This window comes from Simochromis diagramma, unplaced genomic scaffold, assembly GCF_900408965.1.
Source record: "Simochromis diagramma unplaced genomic scaffold, fSimDia1.1 OVJJ01000618.1, whole genome shotgun sequence".
NCBI classification, from domain to species: Eukaryota; Metazoa; Chordata; class Actinopteri; order Cichliformes; family Cichlidae; genus Simochromis; species Simochromis diagramma.
Genome location: NW_024387423.1, coordinates 6608764 through 6634753, shown reverse-complemented (window position 1 = coordinate 6634753; position 25990 = coordinate 6608764). Strand labels below are relative to the sequence as shown.

The following is a 25990-nucleotide window of genomic DNA, read 5'->3' as shown; positions in this document are numbered from 1 at the left end:
CAGCACATTGTGTGAAATGGGAAGTTTTTGTTCAAGCTTGCTTTTTTGGGTGGCTGTTGTTGTCGTTGTACTATTTAACTGAACTGGAGAAGGTAACATGCACTCCACTGTTTATCATCCTATGTCAAGGCATCCCTCTCCTTGTAGTTACAACATTCCTAACCTATCTCCATAACAAAAAACTAGACTTGTGTTCCTTCAATTTAACTGCCTCCTTTGGGACAGTGTGCAGTATTCCTATGCACCTATATTCATATATGTCTGTACTTTTGTACAGTTCTCTGTTCCGTCCTGCTTACAGTTTCATGTTTCTCAAGCTACTCAGCGCCCTTGGGAGTAAACCTGTCTCCAGTTTGCTGAGCTACTTATACAGTACTGACATTGTTCTGTAGAGATCTTTGTGCCTGGTCCTGTTATGGGAGATTCTGCAGTGTAGACATGTCGTGTGGCCAGTGAGAGTTGCTGTAAAACAAATTGCTTACTCGGGATATATAACTGATGTTTTTGCCCTCTCTGTCACACAGTTCCCTGTTTCTCTAACTTCACTGCGCCCATGGGGACGGTGTTGTCTCCAGACTATCCAGAAGGCTACGGGAACAACCTTAACTGTGTTTGGCTGATTATCTCTGAGCCTGGCTCCAGGATCCATTTGGCCTTCAATGACTTTGATTTGGAGCCTCCTTACGACTTTCTTACTATCAAAGATGGGGATCAGTCAGGAGCCACAATACTGGGACGCTTCTCGGGGGCTGAAGTTCCTTCCCATCTGACATCCAATAGCAACGTTTTGCAGCTCGAGTTTCAGGCCGATCACTCGATGTCTGGGCGAGGGTTCAACATTACCTATAGCAGTAAGTGGCTGATCAATGGGTAAATGAAACTAAAAGAAAGAGAAATGCATTCACCCTCTACCTTTCATGGTTAGGGATTTTTTTTGGTGGTGTCTCAGGTCTGTCTGACCTGTTAAATTTGTACAATTTTTAGACGCAGTTAACCAAACAAAAAATAATTACTAAGCGTACTGTGCAAATTAATTGTATTAATAGAAGAGGAATGAAGTTTAGCAGAACCTGTAGTTTATATGAATGAGCATGTTCTCAGTCACAGAGCTTTATTGTCATCCTTGTTGCTCTTTTAGAAATTATGTTTTTTCCTGATAATAATGGTTATAATTTCTTGGCAGGCATCTTTTATAACACACAAGGACACATTACAATTCATTGAAGCAATGGACAACAAATTTTTTTTTAAAAAAAGGTTAATAAAACCACTGGCAGATTACAGCTGAGTTTTAATAGGTGTAACCCTAGCACAGCTTTTCCAGTCAAGATTTGAGCAGAAAAGCTGCAGCATAAGTTAGGTTAATAGTACCTTTATAAACAAAAAGCGCCATTTAGTACTGTGGAGGTAGTGCTTAACTCAGATGCCTTATTGCCTATGCAGTGCCGTTGTAATTCTTTTGCTTTTCCTCCGGTGCAATTCTCAACAAGCTTTAAAGACAGAGGCTATTGTCAACCCTACGTGTATAGAGCAGACCTTTGTATGTTCTTTTTTCCTCTCTTACGGACAGCTACATCCATTTCCCTTATCTCTCTACTACTCAAAGACCCAATTTCTCATTCACACAAGAGCATTTGTCACTAGATCTTGTTCCCTTTCTTCTCATTACAAGCTTTTGGGCATAATGAGTGCCCTGACCCTGGCATACCGTTGAACGCTAGGCGCTTTGGGGACAGTTTCCAGCTGGGGAGCTCCATCTCTGTTGTTTGCGAGGATGGCTTTATCAAGACACAGGGAGCTGACACCATCACATGCCATCTGGAAGAAGGCAAGGTGATGTGGAGTGGACTCATTCCCAAATGTGAAGGTAATTAAATTGTAATTGCTAACAATTATGTGAATGAGTATAAGTTAACTGCTGAACTGGGATGAGAAAGAAAGAACAGAAACATGATAAAAAAAAAAAAAGTGAGTGGGTTAGTGTGGAACACAGAGTTCAGTCCATCTAAACCGGGCTAGATTTATTTTCAGGTATCTGTAACTCCAGGCCTTTGGTGACTCATCCTATAAGTATTTTCTTTCAATATTTTTCATGTGGGTATGAACAGATTACCGAGAGGTATCATCTTTAAAACAACTTTTTTCTCTTTTCTACCTCTCTCCTCTCCTCTCCTCTCCTCTCCTCTCCTCTCCTCTCCTGCTTTTCTTTGTCTTCTTTATGCCCCCTTAAAACTCCTTCCACTGCTCCAGCTCCTTGTGGAGGACACTACTCAGGGCCATCTGGTGTCATCCTCTCCCCCGGGTGGCCAGGCTACTACAAAGATTCCTTGAGTTGTGAGTGGGTCATTGAGGCCGAGCCGGGACGCTCCATCAAGATTAGCTTTGACAGGTCTGTATGACAGTACTGCAACAAGTCAGCCACTGAAACAAAGACACATGTAGAGTGACAAAATCTGGAAAAGGACTTAATTCCTGGTGTAATATAATCACATATTGTGCTGCAGTAGTCATATACCTGCATGCAGACAGACACTCATGTATATATCCCTTTAGTTTATGCATATACAGGACATGTACACAAACATAAATGGCTCCCCTTGGCTGTGGAAGCCTCTGAGTTTGAAATAGAAAGTCAGAGGAGGAAGAACACAGACTTTGGTCTAGTTTCCAAAAATGTTGAAAGCCTCAAGTAATCCTTTATCTTGCTTACCCGCTTTGCTCACTTCCTGAGAGAGCTTCAATAAAAGAAAGTGGGGAAAAAAGGAAAGGGAAAATCTTGCTTTGAAATCTTTATTTCTTAATATTAATAAGTGAAATCATGAAATTCATTCATTCGTTCATGTTGTATAATTGTTGCTTTTTCAAAGGGCTGCCTTTACTGTGACTTTTTTTTTTGTTTTATTATTTATAAAATTAACCCTCTTTTCCTCTTCCCTCACTTAAAATGAGCACAGGGTTTCTCATGCCTGTTTAAAGCATTACACCTATGATGGCACTATACTCGAGGCAATCTTCACAGTTTCTTGTATCAGTGAGATAAGAATGCATAAATTTCAGTCAGGAAACGTCAATAATATTGACAGATATATCTGTGTTGATCCCAGTTGTTTGATGGGGGGGTTAAGAAGGTTGCAACAGATGCATAGCAATGTCACATTTCCAGGAACTGTTCCAATTATTGGAATTTTTGCTGTAGCGCTTTTTTTTTTTTTACCCATTGCAGAAAATTAGGATGTTTTTCTGCAAAAGAAGTTACATTTTCTTTTTACAGCTTGGTAATACTGTGTTAATATTGGGATAAAAACAAGTGACTTAATTACAAAAGAAATATCAAGTAAATACGACGCAATAACCCGTATCAAGACTGGTTACATCTGGAAACACCAGGTTATTACAACTTTAAAGCCAGTATAAAAAATTAAAATACACTGATATTATCATTTTATTGCTCCTGCCTGTTAAGAAAATGTGTAAATCACTAGACCTTACTGCTAGACCTTCTATACTAGTACTAATTGGTTTTGCCTTGTAAGTTTCCACATCACTACGCTCAGTTTGTGAGGCCTTATTAACCTCAATATAAAAGTTTCAGTGTAATATTACTCAGCTCAACCATTGTTGGTACAAAATACAGGGATATTGCTGTATGTTTAAGTGGTTATAACTTCTTGTTTTTACCTTATTACCTCAGTATTGTCACATTTTTACCAAACTGTATGAGGTAACCAAATTTATTTTTTAACAAATATGTATACTTAAAGTCCATCTGTCCTTTTGTTTAACATTTAAGGTTTCAAACTGAGCTCAGTTATGACTTCCTGGAGGTTCACGATGGTCCCAATCTGCTCTCTCCTCTGACTGGCTCTTTTAATGGAACCCAGGTCCCTCAGTTCCTGTTCAGCAGTAGTAACTTCCTGTATCTGCTCTTTACCACCGATAACAGTCGATCAAACAGTGGCTTCAAGATCTTCTATGAAGGTGAGAGTATAGTGCTATTGCCTGTAATTTCTTCACAACAAAAAAAGGATGAGATGAGATGGTACACATTCAGTTCTATAATTAGACATAAAGAATAAAATTTTAAACAAGTTCAACTGTGCTTCAGCTGGAGGCACTGGAGACTGAAGTTGGTCAGCTTTTCTGGTAGCACTTAAGTTTCTGAAACCAAATGCCAAGATTAAACTTTGTTGAGGAAATATTTCAGGTGTATTACATGTCAAGAGCACTAGTATTACCATAACAAAATGCCTCAATTAGCGTGGGTTCTCTAACTACATGAGTTCAGATTAGTTACTGTGATTAACATTTAAAGGTAATACATTTTAAATTTTTCATAAGTGCTTAGCTTAGCTGGAGAGGTCCGCTCTGCTGTTTTTAATTTTAGATCATCTCTTGTCTAGTGTTAAAGCCTCACAATTCACAGTGTACATTTCATGCTGGTTATTAGTTTACCTGGGGCTCTTGGCTCTTTGGTAAGGCAAAGAGGTAAGCTTTGTATATTAATTGTAGTCACTTGTCGAATATTGTCGGTTGTTCAGCTTTGACTATAAAGCGCCTTGAGCAGACTTGACACTATCTGTATAAAACTAAATTGAATACAACTTCCATAATTCGTCTCATCAAAGGCTGTGCACTCTTTGAATGTTTACTGTTTATGATAGGTTTGTTCGTTGAGCACATAAGCTTTGTCTTCAGTTGTGGCATTGCATTTAATCTCTTTATGATTGTGATTGCTGGTGCAGAAGTCAGACTCAGTGTAAGTTCTTAATTGAATGTAACTTCATTTATCTTGATTTATAGTGCACTCTGTGCTATCATTCTTGCTTGGTCTATCATTGAGGCATAGCGTTATGTCTGTCACTACTGCTATATTTATCCATACATATTTTTCTGCTACTCGTATTCCCTCTTTGAGTCTTTTAGAAAGTACTGCTGGTAAATATTTTGTGCAATAAACAAACATAAAAGTGGCTGTTAATGATGTCCAGCAAAGCAGTTGCACATTAATTATTCTGACATCTTGGATAGAAGCTTCATAGTGGTCAATATAAATTATCCAGGTAGGGGAGAAAATCAAACACTGTGCTGTAAATGTAAACAAACACTCAAAGTAAAAAGGACGCAAGCTCAATGGAGTGAAAGGTTTTTTTTGTCAACAGTGCACTTGATGTCTGTGGAGCTGTGATCCCAGATGACAGTGACTATGTGGGATTGCACCTCTGTACCGACTGGCAACCCAAATCTATTGTTAATGTACTGCCACTTGTCAGGTGCAAAAGGTAGCCCCATGCTTTCAAATACAAGGTCGCAGAGTAAGGTGAAGTTAATCTAATCAAAACAACTGAAGCAAACTATTAGCTCTACAAGGGTACATAATTTGAAATAAGACTCGGTATACATCATTATGCATTGAATGGTAGTTTTTGAAAAGTCTAGTACAAATATATTCTGGACATACTGTGATTTATTTTCACAATTGTTTGCACTAGCACTATTACCCCGTCACTCCAATTTGATTCATAAGACAGAGGTCGTTATTATGTCTCTGTTATTGACTGAAAGCAGGCCACAAGTGCTTTTGTCTTATTACGTTTCAATCTCGAGTGCATTTTGCTTTTGTTGATGAGGCCATCGAAAAGCAATAACAGTAAGATCATATTAGCTTCTTCCATTGCCTTTTAGGACATATCTTATTGCCAAAATACTTCTGGGAAAACTAGCCTACTTCATTTGTAAAATTAGTCTGCAAAATAAGGGTTAGTTATCCTGTGAATAAAGTAAGGCACAGAAGCACTACATCATTCCCTTTATGTGCAGGAAAATTCGACCTCTTCAGTTAAATAAAAATTACAGCATGCTATACAATTATTTTAGCCACAAACATTTAAGACATACTACACGGTAACGTATTTGACATGACTCCATGGGCTTGGAGATGTAAAGAAATTATTTTCCCACCAAATACCTGCACCCTAGAGGCTACTGCTAGCAGTGATCAATGACTGCTCTGCATATTAAAGCAAAATTCATATGATGTATGATGAAAGTAGTGCAAAGCAAGCTTCCTACAGAGGCTTAGAGGATAGCAATCTCTCTGTTATCACACAGGTCGGATCACACTAGTTATTAATGACAATTATCTATGGCTTATAAATCTTCTTACACCATGCAACTCTTCCCTATTGCTACAAGGAAATTCTGCAGGTCATACAGGTGACAAAGCTTTTCAGATTATATATTTGACTTACTTTGAGTGTTTGTGTTTTGAGCTATAGGTCTCTGTAGGGAGTGCAATTACATGTGTATGTGCTGTACTTAAATACATGCAGTGCTCACAGTCACTGACACCAGATGTAACATGTGAACATATGCCTGTTTTAAGCTAAATCTTTGTTACTTTGACTTTACATAAAATAATAAACTGTCTCTATAATTCCAGAAAATTAATCCTTCCATGTTAAGATTCTTCCTCGCCAGTGGCCTGACAACCGCTTACACAACTACTGTCAGTCAGTGGCTAAAATCAGCATATTTTTAGTGCATCAAAAGCAACCCTACTTGGAAGAAATCCAAAAGGCGGTCCTGGAAATCACAGGGAAAATGGGGGCATCTCTTTACAACTTGCATCACTGCAAATTAAGAGAGATGAAACTAGCTCACTGTAGGAGTAAAACTATCAGGCAAATGTGCTTTTGTTTAATAAAAACTTCAAGTGGTCTTCCAGTGGCTGACTAGTATAGAAGGAAATGAAGGGGATGCGCAGTTTCACCAAGGTCATACTCTGAATTCGCTCTCCCCATGAAGCTGCTGCCCTTTACTATCCCACAGTACCTGTCTAAATGGCATGAAGATAAAACCCTGTTTTCTTAAAAATCAAAGAAGCTGACAGCTCTATCAAGGTTATTCAGGAAGAAACTGTCAGGCATTATGGCAGTCAATGCAATAGTTCATTTTTCTGCAGTCTCTACTGTGTACTAACATAGCCTGGTTTGAAGAGTCGTTTGTTTGTCATAAGAAGATTCTTTAAAGTTAACAGTAAAAGAAAGGCAAAGTAAATCTTTTTGCGTTCTATATTATGCATGCGACCTGACACCTGCCTTTTGTTGCTGTGATTTTTAACATCAAAGCTTCGATCAGCACTTTTTTAGAGGGAAAATGTGACACGGAAGTTTCAGTGAATGCAAAAATAGAATTGGCATTTCATGTTTCATGAATGCTGTGACTTCAATCCACCTCAGGAGTGTAAAGGTCATATTATATTTAGTATCAAAATAGAAAAGCCGACGCTTTTACACTAATGCTCTGCTTAATACCAGGTGCACACGTGCACACAAGAACTGTGAAGAATGTGGCTCAGTTATTTTAATAACAGTCACGAGTCAAAAACATGCAGCTAGTTCATGCATAGCTCAGTGCAACACTAAACACTGCATCTAGAGCCTTTGTAACCTGTGTGAAGAAGATCCAGTATACACATGAGGTAAAATCATACATAACTTCCTTTAAATACTAATGTAAAGAGAATGCTTCATTTTCATTTCTACAGTGGTCACATTGGACACATACTCCTGTATGGATCCTGGTATCCCAGTGAATGGCTTGCGGTTAAGCCACGACCTTTCTATCGGCTCAACTGTGACCTTCCAGTGTGACCCAGGATATAGACTGAGCCACGAGGAGCCTCTAGTTTGCGAGAAGAACCACTTTTGGAGCCACCCACTGCCCACTTGTGATGGTATGTATGCATTCCTTAATTAAATATTTCAGTGAATATTTAACATACATTTAATGGGATGTAATTTCTTTAACTTACAGTATGTACTGACAGTTTTTAAACGCAGTACTTAAAGGATATTGCCACCAGTAGATGGCACAAACTCTACAATGGCAATTATGTTCCTTTGATTCTTCTTAGTCCTAAAAAAAGATGCACTCTGACAAAAGGTAAAGACCCAGCAATGGGTGTAGCAACATTTAGCACATAGTAGGTTTGACAAATAAAAAAGGTGCTGCCTTTTATTCATGAAATACAGTGCCTCTAGTGCTTTACTGAAAAACTTACTGAGGTGTTGGAAATCAAGTGATATGGAAGACAAATTTTGCCTCACATCAAAACATGAGGTGCAGGATGTATAGATAGATTTGATTTGATAGATTTGATAGGCCAAATAATGCCCTGGGCTGTATTTGAGCAATGTTGCTTCTTGTGCTGCTTACATTAGTATCACACCTGAAGAACATTTGTGAAAATGGTCACGGATCACTCAGCAGAAACAAAATAACAAGTAAAATACATGCAACGTTTGGCATGCCGCACATATGACTCAGTACCACACTATAGTTTCATACCAGTGCTTGTTCTGAAACTAATTTTATATCTGGGAGCATATTTTTGCCAAGGTATGTGCCAGACTGGTGCCAAATGCATTGGCTCTCTGCCTATGGAGCCTCTGAAGTAGATCGTTTGCCAAGCATACTCATCCACTTTTAATGACTTTATGTAATTTTGTCTCATTAATAAAATATTTGATGTAATTTAGTCAGTGGGTAAGGATTCAGGCCTTGATGTGTTGTGTTCGCTGGAAGGCCTGTGGGTGGAAGGAGAGAGGTTTCGAGTAGGGGGTGGGTGTGTACAGCTGCGGAGCCCAAGGCATCCCAGTTATCCTCCAAAATATCATCTGACATCCATTACTTTGAAAATGTGTACACTCACAACAGTCCTACTTCTAATATTTGTCAACTCTAAATGTTTTGAGGAAACTATTCATGAGCTTGGTTGAAAAGCCACCCGTAGGTCAGAGAGCACGTACATAGGCAGATGCAAGAAGGAAAAGACCCACAAATCTTGTCACATTTCATTAATGCTGAGTTCAAAAAAGCTCTGCCCTTTATGTGAAACGACAAAATCTAATGACAGCATGAGAAAAAGGTTACAGGCTTTAACAGTGTTCAATTACACCAGTTAACCTTTAGACACATTAATCCTTACCCCACCGATCCACATGCGTGACATGCGTTGTCCCTTTCTCTTCTTCATTTCCTCTACATCGGTACAACTAGATTATACCTGACTGAAAATGAGTTGAATGGTAACTGTTTCTCTTAAAGATCAATTTCTACCTTGAAGTGACAATGATTCTAAATCCAGATGAACATGATAATCCTCTGAATATGCTTGTAAGTTATTTTGTGTTTTAACTAAATAGATGATCATGTTTTGTAACAATTTCTTTCAGTTTAAGATACCATGAATTAAGAAAATCTGGGTGGATAGCTAAATGTATGAATAATGTATTGTCATGTTAGGCACTAGGGCTGGTTTGGAGTGTACACATGTGGCAGATTTACAGGTGCAAATAAAAATAGCAGGACAGGGTGTGATATGACTCAAATGCATTATTCATCTTAACCTCCCCTCTGTCTTCAGGTGAAGGATTTATTGGTTCATTTACAATTTACCCTTTTTTTTCCAGCAACAGTTATCTTTCATTATCTTCTTGTTCCATTCAGCATCATGTGGTGGTGATATCAGGGGACCTGGAGGGATCATCTTATCACCTGGCTACCCTGAGCTGTATCCTAACTCTCTAAACTGCACATGGACTGTAGAAGTCAGCCATGGAAAAGGTAGGAGAATGCATCTATATATTTGCATGCAAGCTGTTAGGAACAGCTAAGATGCCCCAAACACTCCACCTTCCAAGCTGGAGGAAGATACACATACCACACCCTCTTTCCCAGTGGGTTCAGACGGCGATTTTATATATAACAGTTTTTATTTATCTAGTCCTTTCTACAGTGAGTCGCATATTTAGTATTCTCAACAATGACCAAATTATGTAACCATAAATTAAAAGGACACATCTCCCCCTCCTCAAAAAGGTTCTAGAGATATAAAAGTGATTTATTATTATAAACTGAAAAGAGTGCAACATGTACATTTAATCAGGCAAAGATCATTTAAATGCAGGGCTTTTATTATTGGATGGTAGCCAGGCCATGAGTGGTGGCTCCACAGTGTAATGGTTTACGCATTTGGGTTCGCTACTGGAGGGAAACACAAATCCTTTGGTGGGGTTGAATCAGGAAGGTCAACTAATAATATATCCACTGGATTGGATATGCAGAGTATGTGGTAACCCAATGTAGCGTTCATTCACTGTTCTTTTTGAGTCTATATTAAATTGTTCAGCTCATTTCGTTCCTTCCTGTATAGCAGCTCTTCTATTCAAGAAGTGTGTGTGTGTGTGTGTGTGTGTGTGTGTGTGTGTGTGTGTGTGTGTGTGTGTGTGTGCGCGATAGAGACTTGTATTCTCATATTTTAGAAACTATTTGTCCAGTATACTTTGAACTTTGCGATTAAATGCCTGGGAATGCAGGGATGTACATTCCTGAGTGTGAAGTTGTTTTTTGTGATCTTCTCTCTGTTACTAGGCAGTAACATACTTCATAAATAAGCTATTTACCGTGACAGCTACCATTGCTGATGCTTGCTGATGTGACAGTGGGCACATCCTGTAGTTCAAAAAAAGTATGTGCCGTGTGCACTGGTCCTTAGTGTGAAGAACAGGATCTTACATTCTTCTGATACTTTTTTTTTTATGAACAGCTTCAACTTTTAAGCAGAACACCTGCTGAAGCAAATCTTGTATCTCAGTTTTATTCACTAGTCGCTCTTTGTTTTATTACTTTAATTCTGTTATCACAGCACTCACTGTCAGTTATCAGTGTGCCATTCATTATTATTTGAAAAGCACACTGAACTTATCACAATGCTCTAGCCGTATCATCACATTTGCCCATAGCGTTTCCTATTATCCATTCCCAAATGGCCTTTTGAAAGTCAGTCCTGTTGTCGTACCTTTATTTTCTTTTGAGTTACCTATCTCGCTGTTCTTGGAGTTTAACACCATAAAATCATATTATTTCATTTAAATCAGTTTTTAACTGTTCATGTCATTTCTCTCTTTGCCATATAATATTGATGCAATTAAAGTCCATGTATTTCAATCTAGTAAGCCCTGGATGGCAAGTTTATAGGTTTATCTCTGTGTGTAACTCATATAAGGAGACTGAATCCAGTAATTTAGGGCTTTACCCACTGACATCATGTAATCCTTCCCTGGATAACTCTATTTTTCTCTGTTATTTCTTTGTGATGTTTATAGCATTAATTTTTTTTTATCAGCATTATCTTTTTAATTTCTTACATGGGTCTTTTAACTCTCAGCAATAACTGGATTCATCATACTTAACTGCACCCACAAGTCCAAACTAATAACATCGAGAAATAATGAATACCTCCAACTAACTGACTGATTATAGCTCCACTTGGCACCAGTTCTAATATCTCACAATAAGTTATTCAAAAAACAAAACAAACAAAAACAAAATACTACAGACAGTCAATATCGATATCAATCAAAAAGAAAGAAAACGTGAAACTGAAAACTCTTACAAATATCATCTCATCTTAATCATGTGATTAAATCAGTAGATTGTATATGTTTTTAAGAGATCGGAGTCTCAGAAGCTTGGGCAGTTAGATTGAATTTTGCACGTCTGTATTCCTATATTGCGCGCCAATATAGTAGAGTACATTACCCCACAGGGTGTTAGTGCAACCTCTTATTACAACATACTGTAGTTATACTTGAGTGACCTGTAGCATTTGTGTGAATAAATTCCTTTAAATTACACATAAGTGTCATCATTTTGGTAAAACTGAAAACGGTGAATCATGTCGTTAACATTATAGAGCAGTATATTTGAACAGAAACAGAAGTGAGCTCTAAAAGTAAAATGAATCAATTTTTCTTCCACAGAGACTATGATTCACATCTCTCTCTCTCGCTCTCTCTCTCTCTCTCTCTACATATATATATATATATATTAGGGGTGCAACGATACACAAAATTCACGGTTCGGTTCGGTTCGATACTTTGGTGTCACGGTTCGATATTTTTTCGATACAAAAAAAATGTTCATGCCTTTTTAATTTGTCATTTATTAAAATTATAAATATATATTTTAACTCAAAAGTACAGTTTTTAAATTTAACCCTAACCCTTGTGCGTGTTTTTTATTTTGACAGCGAATGCGCACCTGCGGACCACTTATGTGCAGCCCTGGTTATTTAGCTCGTCATATTGCAGCCACAGAAATTCTTTTGTCCATGAAACCATAAAGCTGCACTTTCTTTTTGCCTTATAGTCTGATTTGTCATAACTTCTCCGTTTTGTGGTAAGCTTTTCTTTGGCTGTCACTTCTTCACCCTGACCTGTCTTATTTGGCTCAGCAGAACTAAAATATATATCTGTCTGTGAAGGTCATCGTAGTCAAATATATATCCTGCTGCTTTTACACACGCACTCACATAAGCTCAGCGATTCTCTGCGCGATCAACCTCTCACATGTTTAAGCTGCGGGAGATTTCACTTGTCATGTTTGCATAGTAAGCTAACGATTAATAAGACGATGTCAGAGGAATTGGTGCACAAATTATCATCACTCACAGATCAGTGCTGTCATTGCAAAGTGAAAGCAAAAAAACAAGCGCAAATTCAAACTCGATTTCAATATGTCACATATTGACAGTGGCTCACCGATGCCAATGACATAATTACCCAGCTACGTTTCTGAAAGAATGCAAAAGCATTGACATATATTTTTCCTACAATAGCCCGACGGGCAGGGCAGAGATAGATTTTGGTAGCCCGACTGAAAAGATTGCTAGCCCCGGGATGTCGGGCTAGCGATATTGCGAGCCCTGTATCTGATTGAGGAATCACTCATCTTTGGAAAAGAGAGTTTATTACAGAGAAATGTCTCTTTCCAAAATAAAAGCTATACTATACGCTTCTTCTGGGCTATATTCTCAGCAGCATATTAAACATATAAGGAGAATCATGTGCTAACAGCTGTCTAAATGACTCGGCTAAAGTTAGTAGTAGTGATGGCCTGCTTGAAGCTGACGCTCCGGAGCGTGTGTCGAAAAAAACAACACACTGGTTCAGAAGCACTGTGTCGAGGCTTGCTTCGTTTGGCAAAAGTCACGTGACCAGTGACGTCCGAAGCTTCATTACGCACGTAACTGCTTCGGTACCTGATTCAAACGGATATAAGGAAGTGAATCATCCTCGGGATTCGTGGAGTGTGTTGATGGTGACAGATAGCGAAGAGGTGATCATTCCACTGACAGATATGGAGCCAGCGAGGAAGAGAGGACGTTCTGGCGTGTGGGAATATTTTGAGTTGATTTTGCTCAATTCATTTTATCTGCCGAAGTGAAAAACTTGAAATGTCCAAAATCATGTTTTCATAATGTAAATATCATTACAGCATATGACTTTAGGAACACTTCCATGTGAATTAAAGCTAATGAAGACTACAAAAATGTATTTGACACTATACGTACATTACATTGCTACAGTTTAGAAAATCATTTTGTTTATTGTTTTTAGGTGATAGTCTGCAGGACCCAGGAATACCTGCATATCTACCAACTTACAGTGTAGTTCCTGCACTCCACAGCCTCTTCTGTTCCATGCAAGTGGATTTTCTCCAGGGCAGGAGAAACTATTTCTAAGAAAAGAAACAGACTCAGCCAGCGCACAGTAACACTAATCCTCTTTTTAAATGTAAATAACAAAAGGGCTACCTGACATAGATCATGTTTTTACTTTGCAAGCTCTTGATTAGGGGTGGGTTTTGATTATTGCCTTTCTGATTCCAATCCATGCTAAATTGAATAAAGTGATATTGATTCATTAAAATCCTGTGTCGATTTGTAAATTAACGTTATTATGCCTGAAACGCCAGCATCTCAGGTTAAACCTCACAACATGTCGTCAAACACCATAGGCTACAGCTAAAACAGTAACTGGGAGCAGGTTTACGGATTCTGCATACAAACGTGAACACAGAGCGCGGACCCGACGCGTCAGAATCAGATTTTGGTGTGTAGTCGGGTCCGCGCTGTGTTTGCCTCTTTTTTCTTCGCTGGCTTCTGCAGCTGCAGGTTTCATAACTCTCTGTTTACATCTCTAATTAAGTCTCACATGTGTCAGCTTTCTTTTAATAGATACGAAATTATGGATATATACTGATAAATGACCAGAATTGTAATATTTCTGACTGAGGCAAAACTTTCCAGATTCCAATCAAATTGAATCGGATCCTGTATCGAATCAAAATGATTCTACAAATCAGTAACGATGCAGCCGTACTCAGCCCCCTAAGCATTTTCCCTTTCCAGTTCACAATCAATCCCACCCCTAGGTCAAAAATATGTATAGGACAATTGGTCTAATCTAATATTTTGTATGAACCTGTCCAGCTGTCCAGTGATTAAATGACAAGTAGATGGAGGCAGGACTTCACAGCAGGGGCATACTCCATAATGTGCTGTGCATTCTCATATGTATATTATATATATTGCTCACTTATTGTATTTACCAACATCAAGGACTTATGAGCAAAGGAAGGCCACACCATAGTGCATGTTTAAATAGGGAAAGTTTATTGATCAAAATGTATTATGCAAATACGCATTACATTTTTTTTCAGCCCCCCAATCGAGAAAACAATACCAATTACATCTTCAAAGCAACGGAACGGTGGCCCAATATCAGAGAGAACTCCACTCTTGAGTGAGCAGTGATAATTGAGCAGTCCATTTTATTCTGCAGATTCAAGCTGCTCTTTAAAATTTTCGCCACCAGATGTCACCGGAGAGGACTGTGTTGAAAAGCTTCGAGTAATGAACCGTTTTTCAATACAAGCTTCAGTGCTTCGGAAAGCTTCATTTGGCCATCACTAGTTAGTAGCATGCTTGCTTGTTTTTTTTCTGCTTCCACTTGTCTTTGCACTAGGATGATGTCGGCGTAAATGTGCAGTCATATTCGTTGTGTTCCCACTAGTGCTTTCAGGTTAATCTCGTTGAAATGACCTTAACACCACAACACCGCAAATCTCCGTTAACGAGCTACCGCCGATCGCCCGGTGCATGGGGCTAGACGGCCAACACGTTAACGAGCTAACTGCGCTAACACACTAGTTCCCACCCATGTAATTGAGCATTGCATGGCACATCCAACATACTGTTTTACTTTAGTCCATGACTCGCTTACCTTCAGGGTCATACGTCACATGAAAACCAAAATAATTCCAAACGAGTCCATGTTGCAAGGAGAGCTTAACTTCTGTCTCGCTAGCTTGCCCTGCGCTCTTCCTTCTGATGATGCTGTCTGTGTTGAGCGCTCAGTGGATCTGCGTTCGACTACTCCGCCTAGGCTCGACAGTGCAGCCTAGGCGGAGTAGTCGAATGCAGATTCACTGAGCGCTCAACACAGACAGCATCGTCAGAAGGAAAGTTGATAAAATAAATTAAAATTTTGTATTGTTCGATACATATGCGTACCGAACCGAAAGCACTGTATCGAACGGTTCAATATCGATACGAATATCGTTGCACCCCTAATATATATATATATATATATATATATATATATATATATATATATATATATATATATATATATATATATATATATATATACACACACACACATGCATATTAGGGGTGCAATGATACACAAAATTCACGGTTCGGTTCGATACTTTGGTGTCACGGTTCCATATTTTTTCGATACCAAAAAAATGTTCATTCCTTTTTAATTTGTCATTTATTAAAATTATAAATATATATTTTAACTTAAAAGTACAGTTTTTAAATTTAATGTTGCTGAAACAACAAAGTATATATATATATATATATACATATATGTATGTATGTATAGCAAATACTAGCAAATAGACAGAACATGAAAAAGAGAAAGTCTAAATGGTCCCTGGACAGGATTTGAACTTTTGACTTGCTTCTCAGGCCATATTTGAGCCAACCAGTCACCCGTCAGCTCACCTGTTTTGGCTATTGAGATTGGATGACTTGTTCACCACAGCCTCCAAATTCACCACAACATACACAAAATCTCCTGGGATTATTTTCTCTGCTCTTTAATCGCTGTATTGTATGCTTTTACCTTTGGGCAATCAGCAAGAAATTCCACTTCAGAGGTAGTAGTTATGCAACTAGCCACTTTTTATTAACCAGCACGTGTACAGACTGTATTACAATATTAGAAAGTCTCCTCACAAGATTGGCTCTTGATTAATTGGTCATTTGCCTTCATGCTCTGTAATATAATTGGCGTTTTACAGAAGACAATCAATCATTTCATTTTGTTATTTATTCTAGAGCCATTTGGGGCTTTCTTTATTAAGTGAGCCAAGCATTGTGGAGGACATTATAGAGTCATATTCCAACAGATTCAACAGATGGCATTGAAATGCCATCACTGATGGTGCTGAAAAGCAGCCAAGTGGCCATCATGGATAGAATGAAGATGTTGTTATTGGGTCTGAGTTACAGTGTGATAAAATGGAAATATACTGTTTATATAGGCCTTGTTTACTTGCTTAAAATTTCAGTTGCATTTTATTGATGGAAAACATCATCTTCACCAACCTGAAAACAATTTATAGATTCTGTTTGCGTCATTGACTGTCAATCATTAGTTATGCTCTTTTCTTGTGAAAATCTTTCACTGGCAAGCTAGAAGACAAGTCTTTGTTTTACCAGGTTCATTTTGAGGTGACTGCATTCAAATTTAGCCCATTTCCTTAAATTTAAACAACAACATTAATTCTTAACCTTATGCAGCACTGTGCAGGAGTCTTGAACGGTCACTCGTTTCTTTATATTTTATATTTTATATGTTATATCCAATCAGTCAGTGCTCCAATGAGCAACAGTTCTCCTTTTCTGAAGATTTTTCAAAGTTTTTTCTTTGGAAATTGACCGAATCATGATACAGATACCATATCTGAAATTCATGTCATTAAAAAAAGGGGGGAGAAATCCATCAAAGACCTGGCAGAATCTGATAGATGCATCTAGATCTTTAGATAATCACTCTACTGTTTACTGCACAGGTATGCCAAATTACACAAAAACTGGACTAGCAAGAGGTCTGAAAGGTATGAAATAATGAATTCAAATTTGAAATGTTTGGGTCAAATCATCAGTGAGTGTCAACAGTGAGTTTCTTCAGCTATTTGTAAAACACGATGAAGGCTTGGTCATTGTATGGGGCTGCATTTCAGACAGCGGTCTTGGGGATCTTGACAGAACTGATGAATTATGAAAACAGAAACAGAGCATCGGATTTTGATCCACCTGACATCCAAAGAAGAGCTCTGAATGACCTTCCAGAAGCCTGCAGAACTGTTATTGATGATACTGATTAATAGAGTTCAGGCTTTGTTGAAAACATTCAAGCTCTGTTTTTATCTTTCCAATGTTTTTTTTTTTGTTTTTTTTTTGCATGTTTCAATAAATCATCAAGCCCGTTTCCCATTTTCCTAGCAAACTCTAAAGAAATGGGGGTGGCTCAAGACTTTTACACAGTACTGTCAGTCAGTATGAACATGAAATATGCATGTTACCATGAATTTATGAATGACACTGTTCCTTTCAGTTATTCTTTATATATTCCTGGAAACCTCTATCACTGGACTTTCCTATTTTCTCCTCCAAGGTGTCCAATTCACTTTTCACTCCTTCCACCTGGAGGATCACCATGACTACCTTCTGATAACAGAAAACGGCAGCTTCGCTCAGCCACTCGCTCGCCTGACTGGCTCTGAGAGGCCTGCACCAATTAATGCTGGTCTGTATGGGAACTTCAAGGCCCAGCTACGATTTATTTCTGACTTCTCCATATCGCTGCAGGGATTCAACATTTCGTTCTCAGGTATGAGTCCATATGTGGGCTATGTCTGTAGAAGGAATGGAGGTGGGAGTCGTGGTAGGGCAGGAAAGGTTTTAGCAGAGGATGGAGGGTTGTGTGGAGGAGGTAGAAAAGAGGACTAAGGGTAATTAAAACGAGGGGTAGAAAGCAAAAGTGAAAAGCAGTCACAGGCACGTGGAAAGAGACAGTTCTTTCATTGATGAGATCAAAAGCACTAAGCCTCTCTAAAGCGTGCATAAAGTAGCATAAGGAGTGATTTGTCGGTCAGCAGGCTTAAGACAGACCATGCCTCAGGCCTGCGTCAGTCAGAGAAGGATAATTAAGAGACAACAGGGTCATGCAGGTAGAGGGTGTCTGATCGTGAGGAGAATGATCATCAAAGCATTGCATGTGGGCCAGTCTCCCGAGGACTGAAGACGGCAGAAGGAGAAGGAGGTGTGTACAGAAATAATGGGCCCCCCATATCGATGGTAAGAAATGGAGAATTAAACAGCCGTAGATACACGGTTTAGAGAGCTAGATAAAGGGACAGAAAGGAGATGAGACAGATGGTGATGCTGAGTGGGCAGGGCTCATAGAGAAGGTCGGATAAAGAGTGAGAGAGGAGAGTGACACAGAGAGAGAATAGCAAGGTAGAGAAGCCTTGTTTCTTGAGCATCCGGGTTAAATGTTTGCCTGCTGTTCACTGAAGCGAGACATATCTTATGAATCCATGAATATTCATGAAACGTGATTTGTGAATATATTTTTGTCTTCTTTCATGCTCTGCAATTAGCATCTATATAGTTCATTATTAGAATTCGTTTTTTAACCTTTTATGACCTTTAATGAACGTCTGCCAAGGCCATCATTCTACATCCTACACTTGATTGCTGCTTTAATGTTTTGCGGTGCTGAAATCAATAGGCTCCGTATAGTTCTGCATACTGCCAGATACAGACCGTGAGAGAAATGCTGATGGGAGTAAGACCTTTTTCCTCTTACTCCTGGGCTGCATTTTCTCAAATTATAAGGCCACCAGCAGCCCCATGTGTAAAAATATTTCACTGAGAGTGGCCTAGTTTTTAGAGAGCTCATTCTTTATCCCGACAACCTGGAATCAAACGTTTGGCTTCCCAGCCTGATGAAGATTCCTTGAGCAAGACAGGTAATCCCCACAAACTACAGTGTTGCTTTGCCTGAACATGTCGTCTTTTTTGATGGAAGCAAACACGAAGACTGAGAGTTATTTTCAAAAGAAGCTATAGATAGAGGATTCGTAATAAATTTTTGTTGTCTTATTTGCAGAGTATGATCTTGAACCTTGCGAGGACCCTGGAACGCCTCGGTACGGCTGGCACACGGGCTCCAAGTTTGGCATTGGCGACTCTTTGTCGTTCTACTGCAATACGGGCTATCGTCTGCAGGGGGCGAGGGAAATTGTGTGCCTGGGAGGTGGGCGCCGCATGTGGAGTGCCCCTCTGCCAAGGTGTGTGGGTACGTGGTCAACTGCTTTTATTCTGTTTCCGTTCTTATTTATGTATGTGTTTATGCAACTAGCCAGTGTCAGCTTCTAAAATGTATTCAACACAGATGTAAACTTTCTTATTTGACATTTAAGAACCCAGCAGAATTGGATTTATGTAAGTAGACTACAGTTAAAAGGATAGACCTGTGATTAACTGACGTGAGCTGCTGGGTTAAACTATCTAGGGAGATGTCCTTTTCACTCATGAAGGCTTAAAGGCAGGTCAGTTACATTCACATTTCAAAAGGTTACTGTAGGGATTTAGTCATTGTGATAGTGTACCTAGCATGTTTTTGACATTGACCTGGTCTTGTGTCAGACTTACAGACTAAAAGTATCAGTGCATTTGTTGCATGATAAATGCCATGTTCTGATGTCCCTGTCTTTGAAAGTCTGGACTTTTTTTTCTGTACAAGTTAACTGTGGTTAAGTAATTTTCTGCTATTTAGCCCAGGCAGCAAGGCGAGTGAATGTTGTTACATTAAATATTAATTATTTAATAGTCTAATCTATGTTTCATAATGTGTCTGTCTCAGTTAAAAATGATTTTCACGAGGTAAGGTAATAAAAAGGGATGTACACTTTCTCATTTAAGTAGAATGTGTGAAATATACTTTTATCTTGTTGGGAAAAAGCTAATGAACCAGTTTTATGGTGTCTATTAATTTTCGTGAATGTATTCCTAATATGTTTAAGCAGGTCATATTGCTGTGTAGCTGATTGTGTCTGTTGTTGGGGTTTTTTTTGTTTGCAGCTGAGTGCGGTTCAACAGTCTCCAACAATGAGGGAGTTCTTTTGTCCCCCAACTATCCAATGAACTATGACAACAGCCACGAGTGCGTGTACAGCATTCAGGTCCAAACAGGAAAAGGCATCAACATCACTGCCAGCACCTTTGAGCTTGCTCAAGGTGATGTTCTCAAGGTAAGCAAAGCAGTCGCTCATCTTTGCTGACACAAAGTAGATAAGCAACTTCAGTTTTGTGTCATTTTTAAAAATTGATGTTCAAGTATGCAAGCAAGGTCTTGATACTTTTTATTATTTGCAACAAAAAGGATTGCATGGGGAAAAAATGCAGAATTGTTTTGTCTTAGACGTCTGAAGGTCACGTGACAGCATCAGCAGCATTTGCTCGTGGGCATTATTAACAGATTTGATAAGCACCACACATGTAATGAAAGTGGCTGTGTTGTTCCCACCTCACAGCTGGAGTGCACTATTTATTTATATATATTTTTTAGATGCAGATGTTTTGTTATTAGTCCAAAGCACTGTGGACTAGTATCTGTATCCATCTAGTAATGCAGCTGTATAGTCTCTTGTACTCAGTCATCTTGGGAATATCTCAAAAGTGGAAAACATTTTCAGAGAGGTAGATTACCTTTAAGAAATGGAAAAACAAAACAGAGTCCTTCTGTAACGTTTCAAAGGAAAGAACACAGAGCCTTTTGTTTTTCATTTTTTATTGTTTCACAGATATCAGTCAGGGAAGCATGCTTCTACTTAAAATCCTTCTTTCATAAAATAATAAACAAGTAAATAAACACAACATCAAAGAAAGATTCAATTTCAAACTCATGTTTCTAAGAGCCTTGAAAAGCAGTGGAAAGAGTCAACTGCCTGCCTGAAAATAAGTAGTTAAATAATAAAGAACATTTAATATTTGGTGAATATTTGTTAAAATATTTCTACTTTTAAATGGTATTAATTAAAAAGACAAGTTATTCTTCCAGACCATCTGTCACGAGCCTTGTTAGCTAAGCTCTACAGATATACTCTCAGATCAATGGAATGAATTATGGATGCTCCTTTCTTCATTATCTCATTTTATTTAGGGCATTGGCTTGGCAATAGAGATGTCATATAAAATCGGATATATGACACTAATAGCTTCTTTTTAATCGTTGCTGTCTTACTTCAGTATTAATTTTTAATTCTTAATCAAAGCAACAAAACACTCCCTCGTGTTCCTTTCTGTCTCCGATTAGCTGTATGACGGTAAAGATGGGGCAGCGCCACTGCTTGGCACATACACGAGCACGCTGATGCAAGGTCTGTCCCTTACCAGCACTTCCAACTATCTGTGGCTTGAGTTCTACTCTGACCACGAGAAGACGGCTGCAGGTTTCCGGCTCATATACCACAGTAAGTCACATTTCATTTCCCTGGGGGAGGAGGGCCCTAAAGCTTTTCCAAATGAGTGAATTTAGCCTCACTTCGGGAGCCAGGCATTTGAAGTAGCAGAATTTGAAAGAAAATTTTAATTGACCCTCACCCCGCTTTGCTGTGTCTTTCACTGTCAGGGTATCCATTAAACACAGCATGGTGTTTCTGCTCCACTCCAGCAGGAAAATTGGCTTTTTTCTTTCTGTCCTTTCTCAACCTCTGTCTCTCTCCATGTGAGTCCTTTTTCTCTCTTTTATTTTGCTCTCCACTTCTGCAATTAGCGTCCTTGCTTGCCTAACTGTACCTTGTTAAAGCAGGTGAATTATTGTTAGGACCGTTTGAAGTCACTATGCTGCTGTTTGCGGTTTGTGTGTGTTGCCAGTTTGTATTTGCATGCACTGCATAGGGTGTGTGTGTACAAATCCACAAGTGCATGTGCGCATTAAAAGTTTCGGTCATTGCTGTAAGGGGGGGGGGCAATAATAGATGGGGTTTTCTCTCCCCCCTAATTGGCTTGCTGACTGTGTGTTGTTGCTAACCATTTCTAATTTATTACTGTGAAGAGAGAATGTTTTGGCGACACTGCATTTTGCCATCCAATTTAAAGTGTTTTTGTCTTTCACCTGCAATTGTGTGCTCATTGAGATATCTGAAATCTTTTGGTCTACCAGTAAGCTTTCTAATGTAAAATTCAAGAGAGTAGTTAGGATGAAGTTCTGGTTTTCACTTTTGATCAGTTTTAAACTTTTGAATGGTTTGAAAATAATAATAATGAAAAGTTTTTTTTTTTGATAACTCACAGTTCCTATGTCTTCAGCTTTCACTCTATGATAATGGCGCCAAATGTGCAAGGTACAACTGGTAATAGATATAAGAGAAACGTTTTAACAGTTTTGCTGTAAGATTCAGTTTGGCATTAGTTGTGAAGGGTTTGAGGATTCGGAGGCTGACAGATCTGCAAAAATAAAAAAAGAAAATGTACATTAATCAGGAATGTGGGCTCATTTGCAACAGCTATATAAATTGCCATCTGTATCTAAATTAGTTGTGAAGAAATGGCTTAATTACAGGCTTCCTTTTGAGTTACAGAATACCCCGTAATTAAGTATCACATAATTGGATTTCATTTGTGATATTTTTTCTTATCCATGGATGCACACAAGGTAAATGGCACAATGTAAGCTGTATCTCTCAAGTGCAATCATTTGAGCCAAAATGAAAAGGGCTTTTTTTTTAATGTAAGGAGAACTGAGTGATGTATGAGCAGCAAGGGGGCAAGGGGAAGGTGGGATATGGTCAGTTTAAATCTTGTCAGAACATGAAATCTTATCATGTTTTCATGACTCCTTCCAAAAGTGCTGAGGTAATTTCCTAAATGTGAGCGGTAACTGCTGGAGATTTATACTGGGCATGACACTTGTAATACTACCATAACATCTGGCATGGGCACGGACCTCGCGGTGAGACGAGACCATAAATCAGCACTGCTGGGTTTATGTGCGGCCACTCTTGCTGCATAGCGGAACACTTTAGTACCTAAAAGAGAGGAACAACATATGAAGGCCATATTCAAGCATGCTGAGCTAAAGATTTATCACATTTTCTTGTTTGTGGCTTGTTTAATTTCCTCTCCCCAAGCGTTCCAAGTGGATGGGCTGTTTCTCAGTCATAGCAAATGCCCACACTCAATTGAACATTTAATTACGAATGCCTAATTATGGTCTCTGTCCAAAGGAAATCTTTTATTGCTGGTAATATAATGGGACTATGAACCCTCATCTGTGCCCAACGGGAAATCGATACTCAAAGCTAAATCCATACCTCTTTAGAGTATAGATAAATGAGTACTGGTTCATCGAATGACAGTAGACTTTGTTACATAGTACTGTGTTACATTAATGTGTTGGTTCTTATCACCACCCTATGCCATTCTTCTTCTTTCTTGTCTAGGTTTTGAGCTGTCCCACTGTGACGATCCAGGTGTGCCACAGTTTGGCTTCAAAATCAGTGACCAGGGTCACTTTGCTGGAGGTGCCATCACGTTTGGCTGTGACCAAGGTTACACTCTGCACGGCTTTGGCATGCTAAAGTGCATGACTGGTGAAAGAAGAGCGTGGGACAACCCTCTTCCTTCATGTATAGGTAATCCTTTTTGCCTGAGTGCTGAATTTTTTCCTGTTCTGTCTGTCTAGTTATAGATAATAAGATAATAATAATAAAAGCTACAAACAGCGGGGTCTCCATTCTATGTGTCATAGTCCAGAGGATGGAGACCCCGCTGTTTGTAGCTTTTATTATTATTCAGAACAGCCACTGCTCAGCTAGGTGTTAATCCAAAGGATTTATCCCAACATGATTTGTTCTTAATTGAACTTTGCTGAAAGAAAATACGCCGCTTGTCATTTGGTAAGAGAATTTAAATGGCTTTGATGTTTTCTCGTGAATAATTGATCTGTGTGTGTGTTTTGGATGCAGAACTGGCTGTATGGAATGATTACGAACACTATAGTGTTATAGTGTATAGGATTGCTATTGAGCTTTCGCTGTGTTGCCGTACCCCTTTCGTCGAATGTTTGATTCGAATGTTTTAATCCCCCAGCAATTAATCTGCGTTTTTCTACAAGTAAAGGAATAATTATCGTATCTTTTTGTGTCATATTGAGACTTGGATATAAAACACAGTCCTGGCTGTACTTTCATATTCAGAACATGCTGAGACGGAAAGATAGAGAAATGATAAAGCTATTACCTGCACGCTGCTCAAGTCGGGAAGGTGTTGTGAAGCAGTGTCTGTTCCTTGATGTCTAGCAGTGATGGATTAGGGTAAAAGATGATTTACAAATTCCGGACGTGTGCAGAATTGCACTTTTAATGCCAATGCTTTCCACTGCTGGAGCATTTCTTCTTTATGCCATTGTGATATGTCTAATACAACCGCGATGAGTAAATAAATAGATGTACTGATTAACTGGATAACAGTGCTGTGTCACTGAGAGATCAATATTAATAGTGAGCTGTGGTGAAATGGCATTTCCATTCATTTCCCCAGAGCCACATCCTCGTTGCCATCAAGGTCTTTTACATCTGCCCGGCATAACGATACTGATTATAGCCCACCAATGTAGTGATCTAATGCAATTTTCCTATTAATTAAGTGGCGTTTATTATGTAATATAGATAGCAAGACAATAACCAAGGAAGAGACAAAGTAGATTGGATGAGAAGATATCCGTTCAGTTATTAACGTTTGTAGCAGTGTCATTCCTGCAGTGTAGCCTGGCCTCTATAGTCTTTTTAACCAAATTAATGATTTGTTAGGAAGCAAACATGTTTTGTATCTCTGAGTTTCTCTGCTTAGACAGGAAGCCGCAGTCTCATTACCTGTTAGGATTGTTCGCTGTGGCTAAGCTTAAATTTTTGCACATTGTACCCTCAGAGCTGCAGTGAGCTGGCATCTAGTTGTTAGTTGGTGTGTGTGTTTGTGTGTGTTTAACTTATGCACATTTTTTTGTCTGTGGAAGAATCTTGATTTTGTATTGTGCAAGTTTTGTATTTGTGCTTCAATATTTCTGTGTGTGTTTGTGTGTGTTTGTGTGTGTTTGTGTGTGTGCGCATGCAGCGGAGTGTGGTGGCAGTTTTAAGGGTGAGTCTACTGGGCGTATCCTTTCTCCTGGCTATCCCTTCCCCTATGACAACAACCTGAGATGTACCTGGACAATTGAGGTCAATTCTGGCAACATTGTCAGGTAACTCCGATGTCTACATATACATGCATGTACTGCATATTTAGGATAAATGTAATTTTGTTTATTTTCTTTATATTGTGCTACATGATTAATAACGTTTGTATTAATAATTTTCGAGTTGTTGTTAATTAAGATGTGCAGGAATTTGTCTAAAAATGCAAATTATTCATGAAATGGATGGTGAAAGAGAAAATAAATGATTTAAAATGAACTAAGCAGAGCATCCAGTGGACTATATGTGTGTTAACGTTAGAAGGATTTTAACAGCAGTTTAAATATATACAAGGAAATTGCCTAGAACTAAACTGCGGGGAGATGATTTAAATGCATCATAAATTAATGGAGGTCAGATAACTTGCCCTGACTTCAAAGGACTTAAAGATGAAAACATCCGTAAAATGTTTGCATGAGATGTTGTAATGTGCAGTTAAGATTTTGAACATGAAGAATTCGCCTCTCAAGTTAGATGTCATCAAGAAAAACGGCCTGCAGCAGCTCCATTAAGAATGATTGTGTGAGGGATTTTGTAGACACTGTGACAGCACCCAGAGGAATATTACTGGGACATGGAAGCTTTTTTTTTTTTTCTTCCTTTGTTTTGGCTGAGAGCTCCCACTATTACTGTGAAATAAAACCGATTTGGGCTTAGAGGTCGAAGTAAACATGATATGATTTCATAAAGTCAACCACACATTCTCTGTGAGATGAGCTGCTTCGGGCCATCTCTTGATGAGATTGCAGATAAGTCTGTGGTCTCA

The 25990-nt window shown here is 38.7% G+C and overlaps 1 protein-coding gene across 9 annotated transcripts in view; it reads left to right on the top strand.

The window, feature by feature from the left end:
* The window catches only part of LOC120722328 (CUB and sushi domain-containing protein 3-like), a 249206-nt gene that overhangs the window by 95238 nt on the left and 127978 nt on the right, over positions 1-25990 (top strand). For all 9 annotated transcript variants that reach the window (XR_005693406.1, XR_005693405.1, XM_040013302.1 and 6 more), the window contains 12 exons: positions 525-851; positions 1673-1867; positions 2251-2389; positions 3791-3978; positions 7547-7735; positions 9511-9627; positions 17601-17816; positions 19101-19289; positions 20075-20244; positions 21309-21465; positions 23437-23628; positions 25106-25232. Coding sequence is in view for 7 of the 9 variants with exons in the window: in XM_040013302.1 (XP_039869236.1) it covers positions 525-851; positions 1673-1867; positions 2251-2389; positions 3791-3978; positions 7547-7735; positions 9511-9627; positions 17601-17816; positions 19101-19289; positions 20075-20244; positions 21309-21465; positions 23437-23628; positions 25106-25232 (2206 nt within the window). In the remaining 2 variants the exon portion in view is untranslated. The remainder of the gene's footprint in view (positions 1-524; positions 852-1672; positions 1868-2250; positions 2390-3790; positions 3979-7546; positions 7736-9510; positions 9628-17600; positions 17817-19100; positions 19290-20074; positions 20245-21308; positions 21466-23436; positions 23629-25105; positions 25233-25990) is intronic.